The sequence below is a fragment of the Micromesistius poutassou genome (genome assembly GCF_964030765.1).
Source record: "Micromesistius poutassou genome assembly, chromosome: 16".
NCBI lineage: Eukaryota > Metazoa > Chordata > Actinopteri > Gadiformes > Gadidae > Micromesistius > Micromesistius poutassou.
The window spans coordinates 17,063,376-17,080,875 of record NC_140286.1 but is presented as its reverse complement, the minus strand read 5'-3'; the positions used below and the strand labels follow the sequence as shown (position 1 = coordinate 17,080,875).

Sequence of the window (17,500 nt, the reverse complement as noted above, 5' to 3'; positions counted from 1 at the left end):
GTGTGTGTGTGTGTGTGTGTGTGTGTGTGTGTGTGTGTGTCTGTGTGTGCGTGTTTTTGTGTGTGTGTGTGTGTGTGTGTGTGTGTGTGTGTGTGTGTGTTTATGAAAGAGGGAGAGAGAGGAAAGAGAGGTGATTGCACCAGATGCAAAACCACAACAATTGATGGTTTTAAACTTGACGGAAACAACATTCCCAGTATGGTAACCAATCAGATGTTGGGGTTTGTTGTTGGAGTAGATGATGGAGTTTGGGGGGAAATTGAAGTTCACAATCTATTCATGTCCGCGGCCCGGCGCTGTGGGCGTGTGTCGGTGGTTCGTAACGCCCGGGGATTCCATTCAATCACGCCTTTTGTAGTTACCATTTTGTCAAGAATTCAAATCAACCCGCTGGTCCTCTGTGGTTCACAGAGCTGGGTGTCGCTCAGAGCCGGCGGCGGCGGCGCGGGGCCCGGTCGGAGGCCCCTTTGATTGCAGCATGGCAGGCGGCTTTAGAGGCCGGCCGCTCCTCTGGTACCAACACAGACATGATTAAGAACGCTTGGCTCGCGGTGCCGCGGTGCTGCCCGGCGGTGTGTGAGCGGTGTGTCCTGCTCCAATCAGAGGGCATTACACACCTTTTGCACACACAGTGCTGATGAAACAGAGCGGCCATCATCACTAAAGGCCTCCTCCTGGTTGGTGGAAGCCAACTGGCGCACCACGCTGTGGTAGCCTGCTCCAGTGTCTGGAGCTCTGAGCTCTGGGAACGGGGCGGCAGAGCTCGCAACTTACATTTTCTACTGGTGCCACTGGTGCCACTGGTGCCACTGGTGCCACTAACTCTTTAATTTGGTGGCACACGCACAAATATGGCTGCCGTCCGTCTGGCTGCTCGGTCACAGTGTCGGCTCGTCCTTTGTCACAAAGCGTCCATTTGCGTACGTTCATTTAAAAAGATGCACTCACTTCAAATCAATTGTAAAAGGTTCTAATCCCATCGGAGGTCCTTTGGATTGTCTCCAGCCTGTGCCGGGACGTCCTCACCAACCAGCACTCCTCCTGCTATATCAAGGAGCTCTGCTCATCATTATCAAGCGCATGCTAATTAGGTAATATTAACTGCATGCTAATGAGGTAATATCCTAATTGAGGGTTTTCTGTCAGTCCTGGCGTCCCGTAAGTGGTGCATTTCTTTGCTCTTGAACAGCGCTAGTGCTGCGGAAACTTTGCAGGATGTACCAAGCACCTTTTAGTTTCATCAGGGCTCCAGACTAACTTTTTTCACTAGGAGCACTGTAGCCCCTAACTGAAATTTTTAGGGGCACAACCGTAAATCAACATGCTAACCAAATATTCACATTTCTAGCCTACTAGGAGGACTAATACCCCTCCTTTATGCCCGAGATTGACAGCTGCACCATCAGCTCCAATGGCGACTGTCTTCTCTAACCACCCTGTTTCTGTCCCTAGATGCTGGAATGCCTCTTTGGTGGCATCATATACACCTTAAAATGACAAAAGGGGTTAGAAAAAAAAAAGGGTTAGTTAATAAAAGCAGGGCTCTCATGTTTTGAACTGAGTTCAGAGTGAGATTTTGTCGGCGGCGGCGGCCGCGAATGTGTTCACAGACATGGTGACTAATGTATGATAGTAAGCATTATTGGCCCGTAACACTAATATTCAGAAACAACACTGCCTCAAAAGGCTATTGGCTTAAGCAACACCAACAGAGGCATATACTTTTCCCTGAACTTTTAAACGTTGTAAACGTGAAAAACATAATTATATATTTATGTGGCATTCAGTCCAATGCTTAAAATATATCTGTGGCATTCAGTAGGCCAATGCTGTGGTAAAGTGTGTAAAGTATGACCAAGTGTTTCTTTCTGTTCAATAGCTACAACTTTATCAATCCCTTGTAGGAGAAATTTGTTAATGTTTGTCCCTATAAAACAAAAATGGTAAAAAATATATGTATACAAAACATGACGGTAACTAAGTAAGTCAAACCGTCCAATCTGAAGGCTCTACTTAACCACTCCCCCTACTCACTCCCACCAATGCAAAGCGAACAGAACTGAGTAGGGGAGGGCATAGCCTAACTAGTTTGTGAACGACCCAGAGAAACGCAACGCAAATTCAATGTGAACATGCATGAGGCTTTAATAAAATCCCGGACGATTTTGAAATTCCGCCACACATTTTTTTAAAAGTGTCTCAAAAAGAGGGCATGTCCGGGCAAAAGAGGACGTCTGGTTACCCTACGTACGGGAAACCCATTTGATTCCTACCTGCTCCACTGTTAAATAGCGGCGCAAATTGGTGGGCGCTATCCTGGTAATTTTGACGTGTGAGCGTGTGAGCGGGTTCAATTGCGTGTGTCTCACGCCGAATGCGTGAGACTTGAGAGCCCTGATAAAAGATAAACAGTTCTCATCTATCCCAACGGTTTCCATGCGTGCGCGCATGCGTTCGACGAGCACGGAAGTGACAGTTCCACGGGAGTGCGCCCGCTTGTCGTGCAGCTTGACAGGACGCTGCACCTCCGCGCATGCCCGCTCGCCTCTCCATTGAGAATGCATCGCGACAAACGCATCCCGTGTGAAAATGGCACCTGAAGTGATTTAAACTACAAACATATTCACAGTAGGGCTTTGACTCCGAACTTCGTTATTCGAATATTAAAAAGATATATAATATTCGAACGAATATTAGGCAGCCCTTAATATTCAAACAGTTTATGGGCATTATTTTTTGTAAACGGGACGTAGACCGACTCATTTCACGGATTCCTGTGAGACCAGGTTGCCTTAATTACATCTGTCGCATATTTAAGGTGAAAACTAAAAGTATTTAGATTGCTTATTAAGTTCACTCGTTGCTTATAATGGTTTATTCGTTTCCCAGTATAATTTCCTTAATTTTTGAATTGTAAAATAAATTAAATATTTTTTTTGAAGTTGCGGGTTTTTGAAATTATTGGAAGCGAGTCGAGGTGACCTTGCCTGCTGTACCCATGGCCCAAAATAAAGAACAACCGAGACAATATCCTTAATTCAAACATGCCGTTTAATTTGGCCTCAATTGGTATACGGATGCGAACTTGGAATGAACTTGGAACGCGCAACAGGGATTTCTAAAGGTTACTGTACAGTGGCGGAGACTGCAGGGGCTGAAACTACGGTAGACCTAAGAAGATTCTACGAGCGCCAGTCTTCCCGAAAATGTTGGGTTCGGCCCTTTTTAGCCACACAATGCTCTGAATCATCATCCTCCGACTCTGTAGACGTGCTGCAGGTCGGAAGAATGGATAAATTGTTCGCTTGCTCATTGTTCGAACGGCAGGTTGAGATCTTTCTCCTTCTCACAGACCCGCGCCGGTTTCCCGCGCTCGATAATCTCCATGACCCTCCCCCGCCACACATGAGCCACTTACAGTGGCCACTCCCTATCCTTCTCACACTCATTGGCCTGCTACAGATTCCGGATTCATTGACGCGCCCCTTCCACGTTTAACGTGTAAAAATAAAAAATAAAAAAGGCCAAATTTACTGGTCGCACATGCACGACCAGATGTAAAATTCAGTCGCACATTCTCAAATTTTGGTCGCAAAATGCGACCATTTGGTCGCAGTCTGGAGCCCTATTCATGAACATTCAGAGTTCCCCCATACATGGAAACATTGATGACTTCCATTATTAATATCTATTATTCCATTAAAACGTGTGTTTTGACTGATGAGATGTCTTTTTATAACGTCACATGGTGGCCCTGGCGCGTCACTGTCACCTTGACGGGGAGAACCTTTACAACGGCATAGATTACTATGTTGACGTAGCCTGGCTCCGCCCGCCTCCGTACTTCCGCTCAATTTTCATTTCACTTCAGTACTAGGTCTGGGAGTGCTGTATGTTCGCACGCTTTCTTTTCCCTCAAGTTTGTCCCTCCAATCAGCGGACAGGAGGCGCGGCCTGAGAACAGTGACGTACAGGTCGTGCGCGAGTTTCAGTTGTAGTCAAACGAATACCAGGAAGCAGCAGGAAGACCATGGAGAAAGCTATTCGGTCTGTTGTGGAAACTCGAATATAGATAAATAAAAGCCAGATTTTTTTTTTGTTGGTGGTCAAGATGTTGTGGCGCTTCTTCCCACGGGATTCGGGAAAAGTTGAATTTTCCAGCTGGCTCCGTTAGTGGTGAAGGAGTTTGCTAAGCATGAAATACGTCACAACCAAACGTTAGCGATTGGTTAAGGCAGATCCGGAGTGGCACTGGGCAGAGCCAATAGGTTTTAAACTTCAACAGCACCCGCCTTCAAGTGAGCAATCGTTTGTCTCTATAGCAGTTCTAGACCATCGGTATGAATGAAACGAGTACGAAGGTCTAGTTAGGACTAGGCTAATGTTGACGATCATAAAAATAGTTAAATATCTGTTTTTTGTTCACTTTAAAATACCCTGGCGCGAAACAGACTGTGTCAGTTCTTTGCGGTTTCAACGCAATGCTGTCGTTATCGTTAGTCCTTGACCCGTGTGCGCATGATGTCAATGTAACGCTAATTACGGTAAACGCTGCTTTATAAAAGGAGGAGGCCTGGCTGTACAGAGTCAACAATTGAGAGCACAGAATCCACTCTCCTTCAGCTAAAGGCTTTAGGCAGCCACGGCGGGCAGCCTGTGTGAAATTACATCCCCCCCCCACACCCAAATCACTGGATTAACTATTGAAAGAAATGAAAGTATATTTATTTATTTAACGAAATAATATGAATCCATCCTCATAAAAAAATTATTGCAACCTCCTAACCAAATCATTCTTAGATGAAAGTGAAATGTACAATGAATGTACAGCAGAGACAGGCTCCCTTGAAGTTAATATTCCACTTTCTCTGGTGCTGGGCTTGCACCTTCAGCGAGGAGGAGAACATAAAGTAATACAATAATAATAAAAGAAAAAGATTGCCTCTTTTCACGGAATCATTCTGAGAGGCGAAAAATACAATAAAGCTACAGCAATCATGCCCTGCGCACTTTTCTCATTTGCTGTGCTGTGCAGTTTAATCGGGGCCAAATAAGAGGAGAATAAGGCAATATGTTGTAGTGGTATAAACACATTTATTCTGTTGTTATGAAAACCTCCGTAGTGTTGTAACAACGTAGGAGAGACTTCCTCCATGCGAGAAACCTACTGCATATTTAACTATAATTTAATTGATATTTATTTTTGCCTTATGGTTTACATTCATGTACGCTTTGGTCACAATTTAAAAGAACGAAAATAGCTTTGGACCACAAAAAGCAACAGGAAGTGACTTTATTGATTGGCACCATAATGATACAATATCGGAACAGGAAGTGGTTAGTGCTTATGTGCTTATGGTCTCAAATAAATGCGGACATAAGACCCTCCCCTCTACACATCAACGCGTCGCCCTGGTTGGTTGGAATCACCACGTGGACTCTCCCACGGGACCAATGACACAGCTCCGTTCACAGAGGCGTGGCCTCCCCCAAACTACGCTCGTTCAAACGTACAGACGTGCGCCCGTGTGCGACGTGGCGCGGTGGAACGTGACGAGTTCCGGCGGACGTTCTCAAGTCGTCTCGCGCTGAAGGTGAAGGACACCGTATTGGACCAATAAAGGAACAGGAGGTGGACGGTGACGCAGTGACAGACAGCCTGTCCCCCAGTAACAGACAGCCTGTCCCCCAGTAACAGACAGCCTGTCCCCCAGTAACAGACAGCCTGTCCCCCAGTGACAGACAGCCTGTCCCCCAGTAACAGACAGCCTGTCCCCCAGTCACCGGTGACTAGACACTCCCCTCCTGGCAGCTGTAGGACAGGTCCTCTGATCACGCTGCTGTCTGTCTGTCTGCTGTGTCTGTCTGTCTGCTGCTGTCTGTCTCTGTCTCTCTGCTGTCTGTCTGTCTGTCTGTCTGCTGTGTCTGTCTGTCTGCTGTGTCTGTCTCTCTCTCTGGTGTCTGTCTGTCTGCTGTCTGTCTCTCTGCTGTCTGTCTCCCTGGCCCTCTTCCGGTCCTGATGCTGGGGGCGGTAATGACCCTCTCAACATGTGCTGTCTGTCTCTCTCTCTCTGCGCTGTCTGTCTCTCTGCGGTGTATGGTACGGTAATGACCCTCTCAACATGTGCTGTCTGTCTCTCTCTCTCTGCGCTGTCTGTCTCTCTGCTTTCTGTCTCTCTGGCCCTCTTCCGGTCCTGATGCTGGGGGCGGTAATGACCCTCTCAACATGTGCTGCCCGTCCTGATTCTCCCCAATTATTTTCCTGCTGATGTCTGTTTGGGCGTCTCGTGCCGTGATTGCAGCTCGGCTCCCGTGAGGGTGTGTGGTTCAGAGGGTGTCAATGACAAGAGGAGGGGGAGGAGAGAGAGAGACAGACAGAGAGATGACAGAGAGAACGAGAGTCAGGGAGACAGAGACCGTCACAGAGCGGGAACAAGACAGAGAGGGGGAGGGAGAGAGAGAGAGAGGGAGAGGGAGAGAGAGAGAGAGAGATAGGGAGACAGAGAGAGAGAGAGACAGAGAGACAGAGAGAGGGAGAGAGAGACAGAGAGAGAGAGGGAGAGCCATGTGTGCCCGTTACGTTCCCCTAATGGCTCCCAGAGGTCTGAGTGCTCGTCTTGACAGAAGATGGCAGAGATGTGATGAGCAGAATGGTGACACGGTCTCAGCGTGAGCTGAGGTCAAACTAGACCTCTGGGGACCGGTCGCTTCAAGTCCTGGTTCCGTTCTGCGTTAGTGTCCTCTCATGACGTAACACCAGTCCTGTAGCTGCAGTGTGGTGAGGCTGAGGGGTGAGGGAGGATGCAGCGAGGTCCACACTAGGGTGAGGGTGAGGGTGAGGGTGATGAAGCACGATGAGCCACTCTGATGTGGATCACATTATCTACATGATCTAGTAACATGGCAACGTTCAAATAAGAAAACGACAGTAATCAGTAATTGCAGTTAGATCACTTTTAGTAAAGTGAACAATATCTCGGCCGTTTGCTATAAGGTCCACTGAGCTAGAGACGGTGAATATGACTGCTGCACACGACAGTTTGATAGACTCCGACGACACCACCCTCGGTCACAGCAGCGCGCTACGCTATGGCCGGTTTAAAAAAACGATGACAAAAGTGTACTGGGGATACTTGTTTACAGTTAGTACCGTTAGCGTAGCTTATGGCGCCCTGTCAGCTGTCACACTAACTCATTAGTTAGTGTTAAACCACAGCATGTTGGTAATGATCTTCATCAGCCCGTTAACTAAACTAACTTGAACCTCATCACGTTGTTGGCTTGACAGAGATGGGCGTGGTCGTCTGTCACTCAGTGAGTGGACTAACGTCACAACAGGGTACAACGTAAACAACCTTTTAGTTCTTTTAGTTGCTGATCAACTCGTGTCGATTGTATTTCATGTGCTGCAGATATTTGAACACTACCGCAAAGCGTTACCCAATATGCAAAAACACTCCTTAATATTTTATGAAAACATATAAAACACGATGACACAACTTATTTCGCGTATCCATCCTCGCAGTGGAATATAGAGAGGGTTGGCTCATTCAAGGCTTCTTGAAGACTAGCCGTGCACAGCGGTACGCAGTCATTAAACAGTCTGGTGTATTCCACCGGCACAACATGCTGCGCTTGAATCTCATGAACACAAAAAAAATCCCCCCTTGAAATTGAGAAGATAACAATGAGGCGCTTAATGCAAATTCGGGCAAATTTGAGCTTCGGCAAATCCACCGACCGTCGCGAGAAGCAGCCTGAACAGCGCGGTCTCACAAAGCCCTTTGAAACGAGGACGTCACAACACGCTGCTTTGTGTTAACAGTCCCGGCATGAATTCCAAGAACTGCATACACAAAATGTTAACTCACAGGAAAAACATTAGAATGGCGGATGAGTTGAAGGGGGGGGTCTCCTCCGTCTGGTCCTCCTCTGGATGAGGAGTCGACCCCGAGGGGGACGCGAACCATACCTATCATATCATATACCACATCACCGTCAGCCTATCAGACGTCAGGAGGGGGGGTCCTCCTCCTGCGGCCCTTTATATCAAACATGAATCACAGTCTCCTGCAGGGCACGTTCTGCTCATGTGTGTCCATTTGATGTGTGTTCATGTGCGTGTGTGCGGTGCGCGTTGTGTGGCTGTTGTGTCTTCACAGGGAGTTCGGTCGATGGAAGGTCACCAGCCTGGCGGCGGAGGGGCGGGGCGGCGGCGGCGGCGGCGGCGGGGGCGGCGGCGGCGGGGGGGGCGGGGGCGGCGGCGGCGGGGGGGGCCGGGGGGCTCCGCCCCTGGACCCTGAGTTTGCGCAGGCCCTGCGCCGGCTGGGGCGCCGGCCCAGCCTCCAGACCATCACCGACAGCATCATCAGGAAGTACGGGACGCACCTCATCCTGTCTGCAACACTGGGAGGTACGCACAGCGGCCGGCTGGGGGGGTGTGTGTGTGTGTGTGTGTGTGTGTGTGTGTGTGTGTGTGTGTGTGTGTGTGTGTGTTTGTATGTTTGTATGTGTGTGTGTGTTTGTATGTTTGTGTGTGTTTCTTTGTATGTGTGTTAGGGTTTTTATTTGTATGTACTATGTGTGTGTGTGTGTGTGTGTGTGTGTGTGTATGCGTGTGTGTGTGTTTCTTTGTGTGTGTGTGTGCGTGTGTGTGTATCTTTGCATGTGTGTGTTTATGTGTTTGTTATTTTGTGTGTGTGTGTGTGTCTCTGTTTGTGTGTGTGTGTGTGTGTGTGTTTCTTTGTGTGTGTGTGCGTGTGTGTGTGTGTGTATCTTTGCATGTGTGTGTTTATGTGTTTGTTATTTTGTGTGTGTATGTGTGTGTGTCTGTGTGTGTGACTCACATGATATGAATCAGTCATTGTTTCCAGACAATTAATTGTTGAGTTAATTAGAACAGGTTCGCTCAAGGCTGTCAGTGAAACCACTGACGTCCTTCAGTTTGTCGAAGGCCTGGTTGGCCTTACGGACCAGTGAGGGAATGTGTCTCTTGCAGACACAACGTGGAGGTTCGTCTCATGATTTGATTTCAACACTGCACGTTTTAATGAGCACTTTAAACGTCGCCATGACTACGGAGTCCCGCCTCCCGCCGCCACCGCGCGCTTCCCTTCTCTTGTAGCTCTTAATGGCGTCCCAGGGGCCGCGTTGCCTCTCGCTGTTCGTTACGAAGCGACAAGTACGAGACTATTTAGGAGCGGCTGATGATCTGATGATCTGAGTCGTCTCATTACCACCGGGGAGGCGGATCACCCCCCGCCCCCCCGCCCCCCCCACCCCCCCGCCCCCCCGCGCCCTGACGCCTCTCTGCCCCCCCCCTAGGGGAGGAGTCTCTCACCATATTCGTGGACAAGAGGAAGCTGAGCCAGGAGCCTTCGTCGGCAGGAAGTGAGGTCGGCGGCGGCGGCGGCGGCGGCGGCGGCGGCGGCGGCGGCGGCGGCGGGCTCAACGCCACGGGTCCCGTCACCCTGGAGACCCTGTACCAGCTGGCCGCCTCCTACTTCACCGACAGGGAGAGCACGCTGCGCCGGCTGCACCACCTCCAGATCGCCTCCACCGCCGTACGGGTACGTGAGGGGGGGGGGGGGGGGGGCTCTGGGGTACGTGAGGGGAGGGGGGGGGGGGCTCTGGGGTACGTGAGGGGAGGGGGGGGGGGGGCTCTGGGGTACGTGAGGGGGGGGGGGGGGGGGCGGGGGGCTCTGGGGTACGTGAGGGGAGGGGGGGCGGGGGGGTACGTGAGGGGAGGGGGGGGGGGGGCGGGGCTCTGGGGTACGTGAGGGGAGGGGGGGCGGGGGGGTACGTGAGGGGAGGGGGGGGGCGGGGCTCTGGGGTACGTGAGGGGGGGGGGGGGGGGGGCTCTGAGGTACGTGAGGGGGGGGCTCTGGGGTACGTGAGGGGGGGGGGGGGGCTCTGGGGTACGTGAGGGGGGGGGGGGCTCTGGGGTACGTGGGGGGGGGGGGTGGGGCTCTGAGGTACGTGAGGGGGGGGGGGGGGGCTCTGGGGTACGTGAGGGGGGGGGGGGGCTCTGGGGACGTGAGGGGGGGGCTCTGAGGTACGTGAGGGGGGGGGGGGCTCTGGGGTACGTGAGGGGGGGGGGGGCTCTGGGGTACGTGAGGGGGGGGGGGGGGGGCTCTGAGGTACGTGAGGGGGGGGGGGGGGGGGGGCTCTGAGGTACGTGAGGGGGGGGGGGGGGGGCTCTGGGGTACGTGAGGGGGGGGGGGGGGGCTCTGGGGTACGTGAGGGGGGGGGGGGGGGGGGCTCTGAGGTACGTGAGGGGGGGGGGGCTCTGAGGTACGTGAGGGGGGGGGGGCTCTGGGGTACGTGAGGGGGGGGGGGGGGGGGGCTCTGAGGTACGTGAGGGGGGGGGGGGCTCTGGGGTACGTGAGGGGGGGGGCGGGGCTCTGGGGTACGTGAGGGGGGGGGGGGCTCTGAGGTACGTGAGGGGGGGGGGGCTCTGGGGTACGTGAGGGGGGGGGGGGGCTCTGGGGTACGTGAGGGGGGGGGGGGGGGGGGGGCTCTGAGGTACGTGAGGGGGGGGGCGGGGCTCTGAGGTACGTGAGGGGGGGGGGGCTCTGAGGTACGTGAGGGGGGGGGGGGGGGGCTCTGAGGTACGGGAGGGGGGGGCGGGGCTCTGGGGTACGTGAGGGGGGGGGGGCTCTGGGGTACGTGAGGGGGGGGGGGGGGGGGCTCTGAGGTACGTGAGGGGGGGGGGGGGCTCTGGGGTACGTGAGGGGGGGGGGGGGGGGGGCTCTGAGGTACGTGAGGGGGGGGGCGGGGCTCTGGGGTACGTGAGGGGGGGGGGGCTCTGAGGTACGTGAGGGGGGGGGGCTCTGGGGTACGTGAGGGGGGGGGGGGCTCTGGGGTACGTGAGGGGGGGGGGGGGGGGGGCTCTGAGGTACGTGAGGGGGGGGGCGGGGCTCTGGGGTACGTGAGGGGGGGGGGGCTCTGAGGTACGTGAGGGGGGGGGCGGGGCTCTGGGGTACGTGAGGGGGGGGGGGCTCTGAGGTACGTGAGGGGGGGGGGGCTCTGGGGTACGTGAGGGGGGGGGGCGGGGCTCTGGGGACGTCCGGCCGAGCCCAGGCTGCGGGACGGTACCCTTCATATTTCCGACATATAAAACGGGCGCGAGAGCGCGGCTCCTCCAACGTGGGGGCCTTTTATTCGGCAGTCGTGCACCAGCGGGTTTCTTTAAATCACAATATAACGTTCTCTATCTTCACACCTCGAGAGGCTTCTCCTGCACACCATTGAAACTAAATGTTCTGCTCAACAACGCCAGACACGGGGCGCCGTGCGCACACCGGGGGGAATCAGCTGACTCCATGAACTGCTCCAGAGCCTCTGGTGTGAGAGGAGGCGGTGGGACGGAGAAGGGGCGCCTCGTCCTATATCATCTCCTTTATCGCGCGACACCCGCTTTAGAGTGCACGCATTAGTCACTCTGAGGGGCCTACCTGGACGCCGTACTAAATAGCCAGTGATAGGGACAAGTGTTCGCACCCAGCCAAGAGTGTGTTCCTACAGTTTAGGGCCATGCATCAAAATGATGGATTCGTGATATTATTCCATTAATTTCTGAGCGAGCTTGGCTTCCAGTCATTAGCGGTTTTGCTGTGTGTGTGTGTGTGTGTGTGTGTGTGTGTGTGTGTGTGTGTGTGTGTGTGTGTGTGCATGTGTGTACGCGAGTGTGTGTGGGTGTGTGTGGCGTTGGAGTGAGCATGTGTATGTGTGTGTGCTTGCGCACACATCTGTGCATAATATGTGTGTGTGTGTGTGTGTGTGTGTGTGTGTGTGTGTGTGTGGGTGTGTGTGTGTGTGCGCACGTGTGCATGCATGTGTGTATTTGAGGATGGAGTTTAAAAAGATTGGAGCGGGATGAGGAAAAGAAAAGGAATCTATGTCCGTTATTGTAATATAACCACCAGTTATGTAGATGATAATAATCAGTTGAAGTCTGAAATCATTAAGTATATTTAAGGCAGTGGATCTAGATTTCGTTCTAAGTTTTGATCAGACCACATTAATTCCCCTCAGCACACAAGGGTTTGTAATGACCCAGCCCTTGAGGATTGCACTGATTGCATCCAACATTTGAACATTGAACCATTTCATTCCTTCGGTAGGTGTGCTTGTTGAGACGTTTGCGATTAGTTCTTTCCTGATAGGCCCTTGATGAGATGGTTACAGGTCAGCGTTTGAAGGAATCATTTCATGCACTGCCGTTGCTACACGCAGTACAGATCTAAGAATTGATTTTGGTTACGAATACACCACTTTGACCCTGTCTGGCTTTGCATTTGCACTGGATTTATTATTAGTGTGTGGACACCGTATGCAACAGCTGCCAGCAGCAAAACCATTACCGCACATTTCATATGTATTGTTCTCAGGTGACCGAAACAAGAACAGGGCCTCTTGGATGTAGTAACTATGACAACCTGGATACAGTGAGCTCGGTGCTGGTGCACAGTCCGGAGAACAAGGTTCTGCTGAAAGGTACGCTTCACGTTCTAAAGTGCATGGAGGGAAACGCAGTCAATCTGCTTTGTGAGCCTTTGTGAGCTGCGGCAGAAGAACAACAAGCCTTTCTTGTTCATATAAACGACTGCGGTCGCAGAGAGACATTTGGAGCCTTTGTCAAAACAACAATAATGCTATTTTATTTATGGGTAGTGCAGAAAGTCATTGCAGCATTGTAATATTCTTTTTGTGTTTCTATGCGATATACAGTACATTTTTATGCTTTTTATTAATTATTATTAGTTTATTTGTCAGGGACAATGCAGCGCACATCATTACATACACAATTATCAGTCAATTCCATAACAATGTGGATGTAGACGTGTTGAAGGTTTCTAGCCAGTTGGCTAATTTGCCGCCGCAGTCCCTGCTCAGACCTCTCTAAAAAAGATAATCCAAATATAATTCATAAAATAACTCCATAGTGTGAGTTACACAGTCATGAGTTACCACATGAGCAGCACACTGTATGCATGTGTGCATAAACTTAAAGACATAAAGAACATCACAGAACAACACAAACCCCAAACGCCCAGCCGCTCTTCAATAATCATTCATCTAAGGTTATTTTTTGGTCTCTACAGGTTTTTAAAAAGTAAATAATATCTTAGCGCTATGTTTGCATTGCATTGTTACTTTTGTAGTAACCTGATATAACCTGATATATCTTCTCACATACATCAACAAAGTCTTTCCAGTACACAAAGCGCTTACTATCAAAGGGTACGTCAACATTTGTCCTGTCCCAGTCGAGACAGACCTAAAGCTACACCTGTGTTCCAGCTCTGAACATGAACTCAGAGTACTGAATTCAGAGTAGTGAATTCAGAGTACTGAATTCAGAGTAGTGAATTCAGAGCAGACTGCGTACAGGCTAGTGGCTAGGTCGGCTAGGTTTGATCCACAATGTCTGCAGCGACATTGTGGATCAAACCTAGCCGACCTAGCCACTAGCCTGTACGCAGTCTGTACGCAGATTTGGGACGCAGGGTTGTGATACTATTTCCCAGTTTCAGCCACAATGTCGCTGCAGACATTGTGGCTGAAACTGGGAAATAGTATCACAACCCTGCGTCCCAAATCTTAGTTATGCAGATGATACGGCATTGTCCATGTCTTTCGCCCAATGGCTTCAGCCATATTGCCGAATTGGTCAACGGCATCAATCATATTAAAGGTGCCCTGACGCGCCACCAGGTGTGAGTGTGATTAGCCGCTACAAGCCGTTTTGAAAGTCTGCCCCTTATGACATCACAGGTGGGCGTGTCCACCTGTGATGTCATAAGGGGAAGATTTCCACAGCGGCTATTCACACCACACCCGGGGGGTCATGTCATGGGACCTTTAACACGTTTTGCAGAGAAAAAGCGAGTCTAGAAACAGTAAGTGAGACCCCCCCGTTGACCTCCTGTCCGTCAGGAATGCAGACGGTCCTGCCCGCCCACCTGAGAGCGCGCTTCGTCCAGGCCGCCCTCGACTACATCGGCTGCAAGTCCCGCGGCCACTTTGTGTGCCGGGCGGGCGACTGCTGGTGCCGCTGCAGCGCGGCGTTCCCCCAGTGCAACTGTCCCCTGGGCGACCTGCAGGCGCTGGAGGACGGCCTGCGCGCCATCAGGGACGCCTGGACCCTCGGCAACCTGGAGTTCCAGCAGTCGGGTGGGTGGATGGCGGGGGGGGTGGCGGGGGGGGGGGGCCTTAATGTACCCACACCGTTTAACGTTCAACAGTTGTTCATTTGGTGATGTGTCTGAGGGACCTTGAAGGGGGCGGCTGAGAAAGCAAGTATGAAATAAAAGGAGAAGTCGACAGAGTGCAAAGCAGCTCAGGGTTAGTGCGTTGGGTTAGGGCTCTTAACAGAAGCTATTCCCAACAAAGGACACTCTACACAAACTCTAAACATGTTAAAGGTGCCCTGACGCGCCACCGGGTGTGGTGTGATTAGCCGCTACAAGCCGTTTTGGAAATCTGCCCCTTAAGACACCACAGGTGTGCGTGTCCACCTAGATGTGTGACGGATAGATGAGCAACGTGTGCTACAGTCCACTGGGTAGGCTGGCTGGTGGACTGATCTATCCAGCACACATCTAGGTGGACACGCCCACTTTCTGCCCCTTGTGATGTCATAAGGGGCAGATTTTCAAAGCGGCTTGTAACGGCTAATCACACCACACCTGGTGGCACGTCATGGCACCTTTAATGACCTCCACACAGCTTTATAAGGCCAAAAAAAGCAACATCTATGGCTTTGACTGCTGTGAAATAGTGCATTAAAGAGTTTTGGCTTTAGTTCAATAAAACGTATGAACTCTTTGAACTCTTGTTCTTGTTGATATGACGGTTTAAGTGTCTTCTTCTTTCCATTAGTCTTGGCAGGTCCTGCAGGGATACGATAAAGTTTAAATGCCACCCTGTCGTATCAATATGAACGAAAAATATAAAAATTAAAAATTAAATAAGGAATGAAGTCAGGAGTCTTCTTTTAATAAAATGGTTGGTAACACATTGAGGTCTGTGTCAAAATCAGACAGGTCGTTGACACAGCTCATCAACAGTATGGATGTTCCTCTGTGTTCTCGTATTGAACCACAGCGCTCCCCTTGTTGTGAGGGCAGGAGAGCGTTCCTGATGAGGCCGGCTGTGAACAGTGCGTCTCGTGCCAGAAGTGTGAAGCTGCAAAGCTTTGTTCTCTCCCCTCTGATGGAAATCGGCAAAGCTAGAAATTGAAAAGAAATAACGATGGCATGTTGCGATTGTTTATTCATCATATTGATCCTATTACGTTTTCTAGGACAAACAAACAAACAAAGAAATTGACCGATTTTTGGATAACACTCTGATGGCTGCTCCTAGCCAGAAGCAAACTTTACTTATTCATGTTCATCTTTTCTCCTCCTCCCCCCCCCCCTAACCCTAACCCTACCCCCCCCCCCCCACACACACACACACACACACACACACACACACCACACACACACTTCATGAATCCAGACGAGTTCCAAGGCTTTGTGGGGAACCTGCCAGCCCATCACGCTGTAAACACCACGGTGGTGGAGCGGCTGTGGAGGATGAACGCCGGCCTGCTGCAGCGCTACCGACACCTGCAGGCCAGCAGCGATCAGCTGTTTAGCAAGGCGCGCCGTGCGGCTAGCAAGCTCTTCAGCCTCAGCAGGAGATGCCGCAAGCAGCCCAGAATAGTCCTGCAGAGGGAGAGGTAAGAGAGCTCCCACTGAACGGAGTCACCCAGACACGAGCCACAACGCTGAGGCTGGCTGATCAAATATTTTGTGGGCTTCACCCGGGGAGCGTTGGCGGGTGAAGCCCACAAAATATTTGATCAGATGTTGCCTTTCGTTTAGACGGCAACTTCGTTTTTCGGGGGCTTAAAAACGCAAAACAAAATGAACCCACCCTCCAGAGTGGAAATCTTAAAAATGCTCCATCATTTAGTTTCCGTCTAAAGGCTTAACAACGCGAAAGTGTGCTCTGAGCTGCTCCTGCCGGCTCTCGTCCCGTACACGTTGACGTCACGTCCGCGTGCAGCACGGGCAAACCAACAACAAACACACACTTTTGTATGCACGCAGATTTCCACCCAAGAGACGCTGGTCTGAACGCAGAATGGGAAGTGGGAACGCAACGCCACTCTTGCGGTTTGTGTTCAGGTCGGTGTCGTGTGGAGCCGGCCTGAGTGTCCCTCAGAGAGTTGTGTGTGAGTGAGTCCCGTTGACAGTCAGGGGACTTTGAAAAAGACACAACAAGAACACACAAGGAGAAATAAAATAATGAACGCAGTGCAAATATACATGATGCTTTGTTGTGGTCAGTCAGGCGCGTTGGTCCGCCTCCTCTCCTCCACACGGCCGGAGGGGAGGGAGAGTAGTCCAACACACGTTGACCAGAAGGAAACAACTCCACAACAAAAGCTACTATGACAGAGAAGGCCTCCTTATCAGAACCAGCTCCAGAGGAGTGGGATTAGAGGAGGTGAAATGTGCTGGAGGTGAAAGGTTGGTCTGACGCAACAAAGACAAAGCCTCTAACGGAGACCGGCTGGCTGGCTGGCTGGCTGGTCTGTCTGGCTGGCTGGCTCGTCTGGCTGGTCTGGCTGGCTAGCTGGTCTGGCTGGCTGGCTGGCAGGCTGGCTGGCTGGCTCGTCTGGCTGACTGGCTGGCTGGCTCGTCTGGCTGACTGGCTGGCTGGCTCGTCTGGCTGACTGGCTGACTGGCTGACTGGCTGACTGGCTGGCTGGCTGGCTGGCTGGCTGGCTGGTCTGGCTGCCCTGGAGGTGCAATCAACAACACAGCAAATACAGATTCTGGAACAGCCCGGTCTGAGTCAAAACATTTTATTCATCCATCATTCTTTAACCGTACACAGCGTGTCAGCTGGGGGCTGGTGGAGGCGTACATCACGGCCGTACATCACGTCCACAGCGGACAGGCCCGGCTCGTTCTGTTAGCGACAGAATCACCAGAGCTCAACCCAATTACAATCCTGTGCCTCATGTATTTGATTCACTAAAGGGATTTTGAGCAGTTTTGATTGATTTAATCCTTTTTCGTATCTTGTTATATATTATGATCTGTGTTTATTTGCACTGAAATCATTTAGTTGCTTAAAATGCATGAAATACTTGAAACAACCGACACAGCATATTCAGCAGGCAGAAATATGAACAAACGAGAGTGTGTGTGTGTGTGCACAAGCTCAAGCACTAAACATCAACCCATCTGTGTCTACGAGAAGTCAAGCTACAGATTTAGTCGTTTATATTATTTGGGTTCAACAGCTGAGCTATGGAGCCTGGCAAAACCTTCCGTTGAAATTTAAATATAAATAATATTTTATATTATGTCAAAAGATGTCCTTTATCAAATGTATTCATACAAAGTAACTTGCAGTCAGTTTATGTCATTAATGAGTTTTGCGCTTTATAAATCTGCTTGACTCAACTTTGTAGGAGCCATATATTAAGAAA

General features: G+C 51.2%; 1 protein-coding gene across 1 annotated transcript in view; it reads left to right on the top strand.

The window, feature by feature from the left end:
• The window catches only part of LOC311360721 (BMP/retinoic acid-inducible neural-specific protein 3-like), a gene marked incomplete at both ends in the record, with an annotated part of 19,938 nt that overhangs the window by 420 nt on the left and 2,018 nt on the right, over positions 1–17,500 (top strand). Inside the window, 6 exons of the mRNA XM_084480822.1 lie at positions 8,163–8,226; positions 8,272–8,413; positions 9,325–9,569; positions 12,393–12,498; positions 13,942–14,178; positions 15,511–15,733. Coding sequence (XP_084336948.1) covers positions 8,163–8,226; positions 8,272–8,413; positions 9,325–9,569; positions 12,393–12,498; positions 13,942–14,178; positions 15,511–15,733 — 1,017 coding nt within the window. The remainder of the gene's footprint in view (positions 1–8,162; positions 8,227–8,271; positions 8,414–9,324; positions 9,570–12,392; positions 12,499–13,941; positions 14,179–15,510; positions 15,734–17,500) is intronic.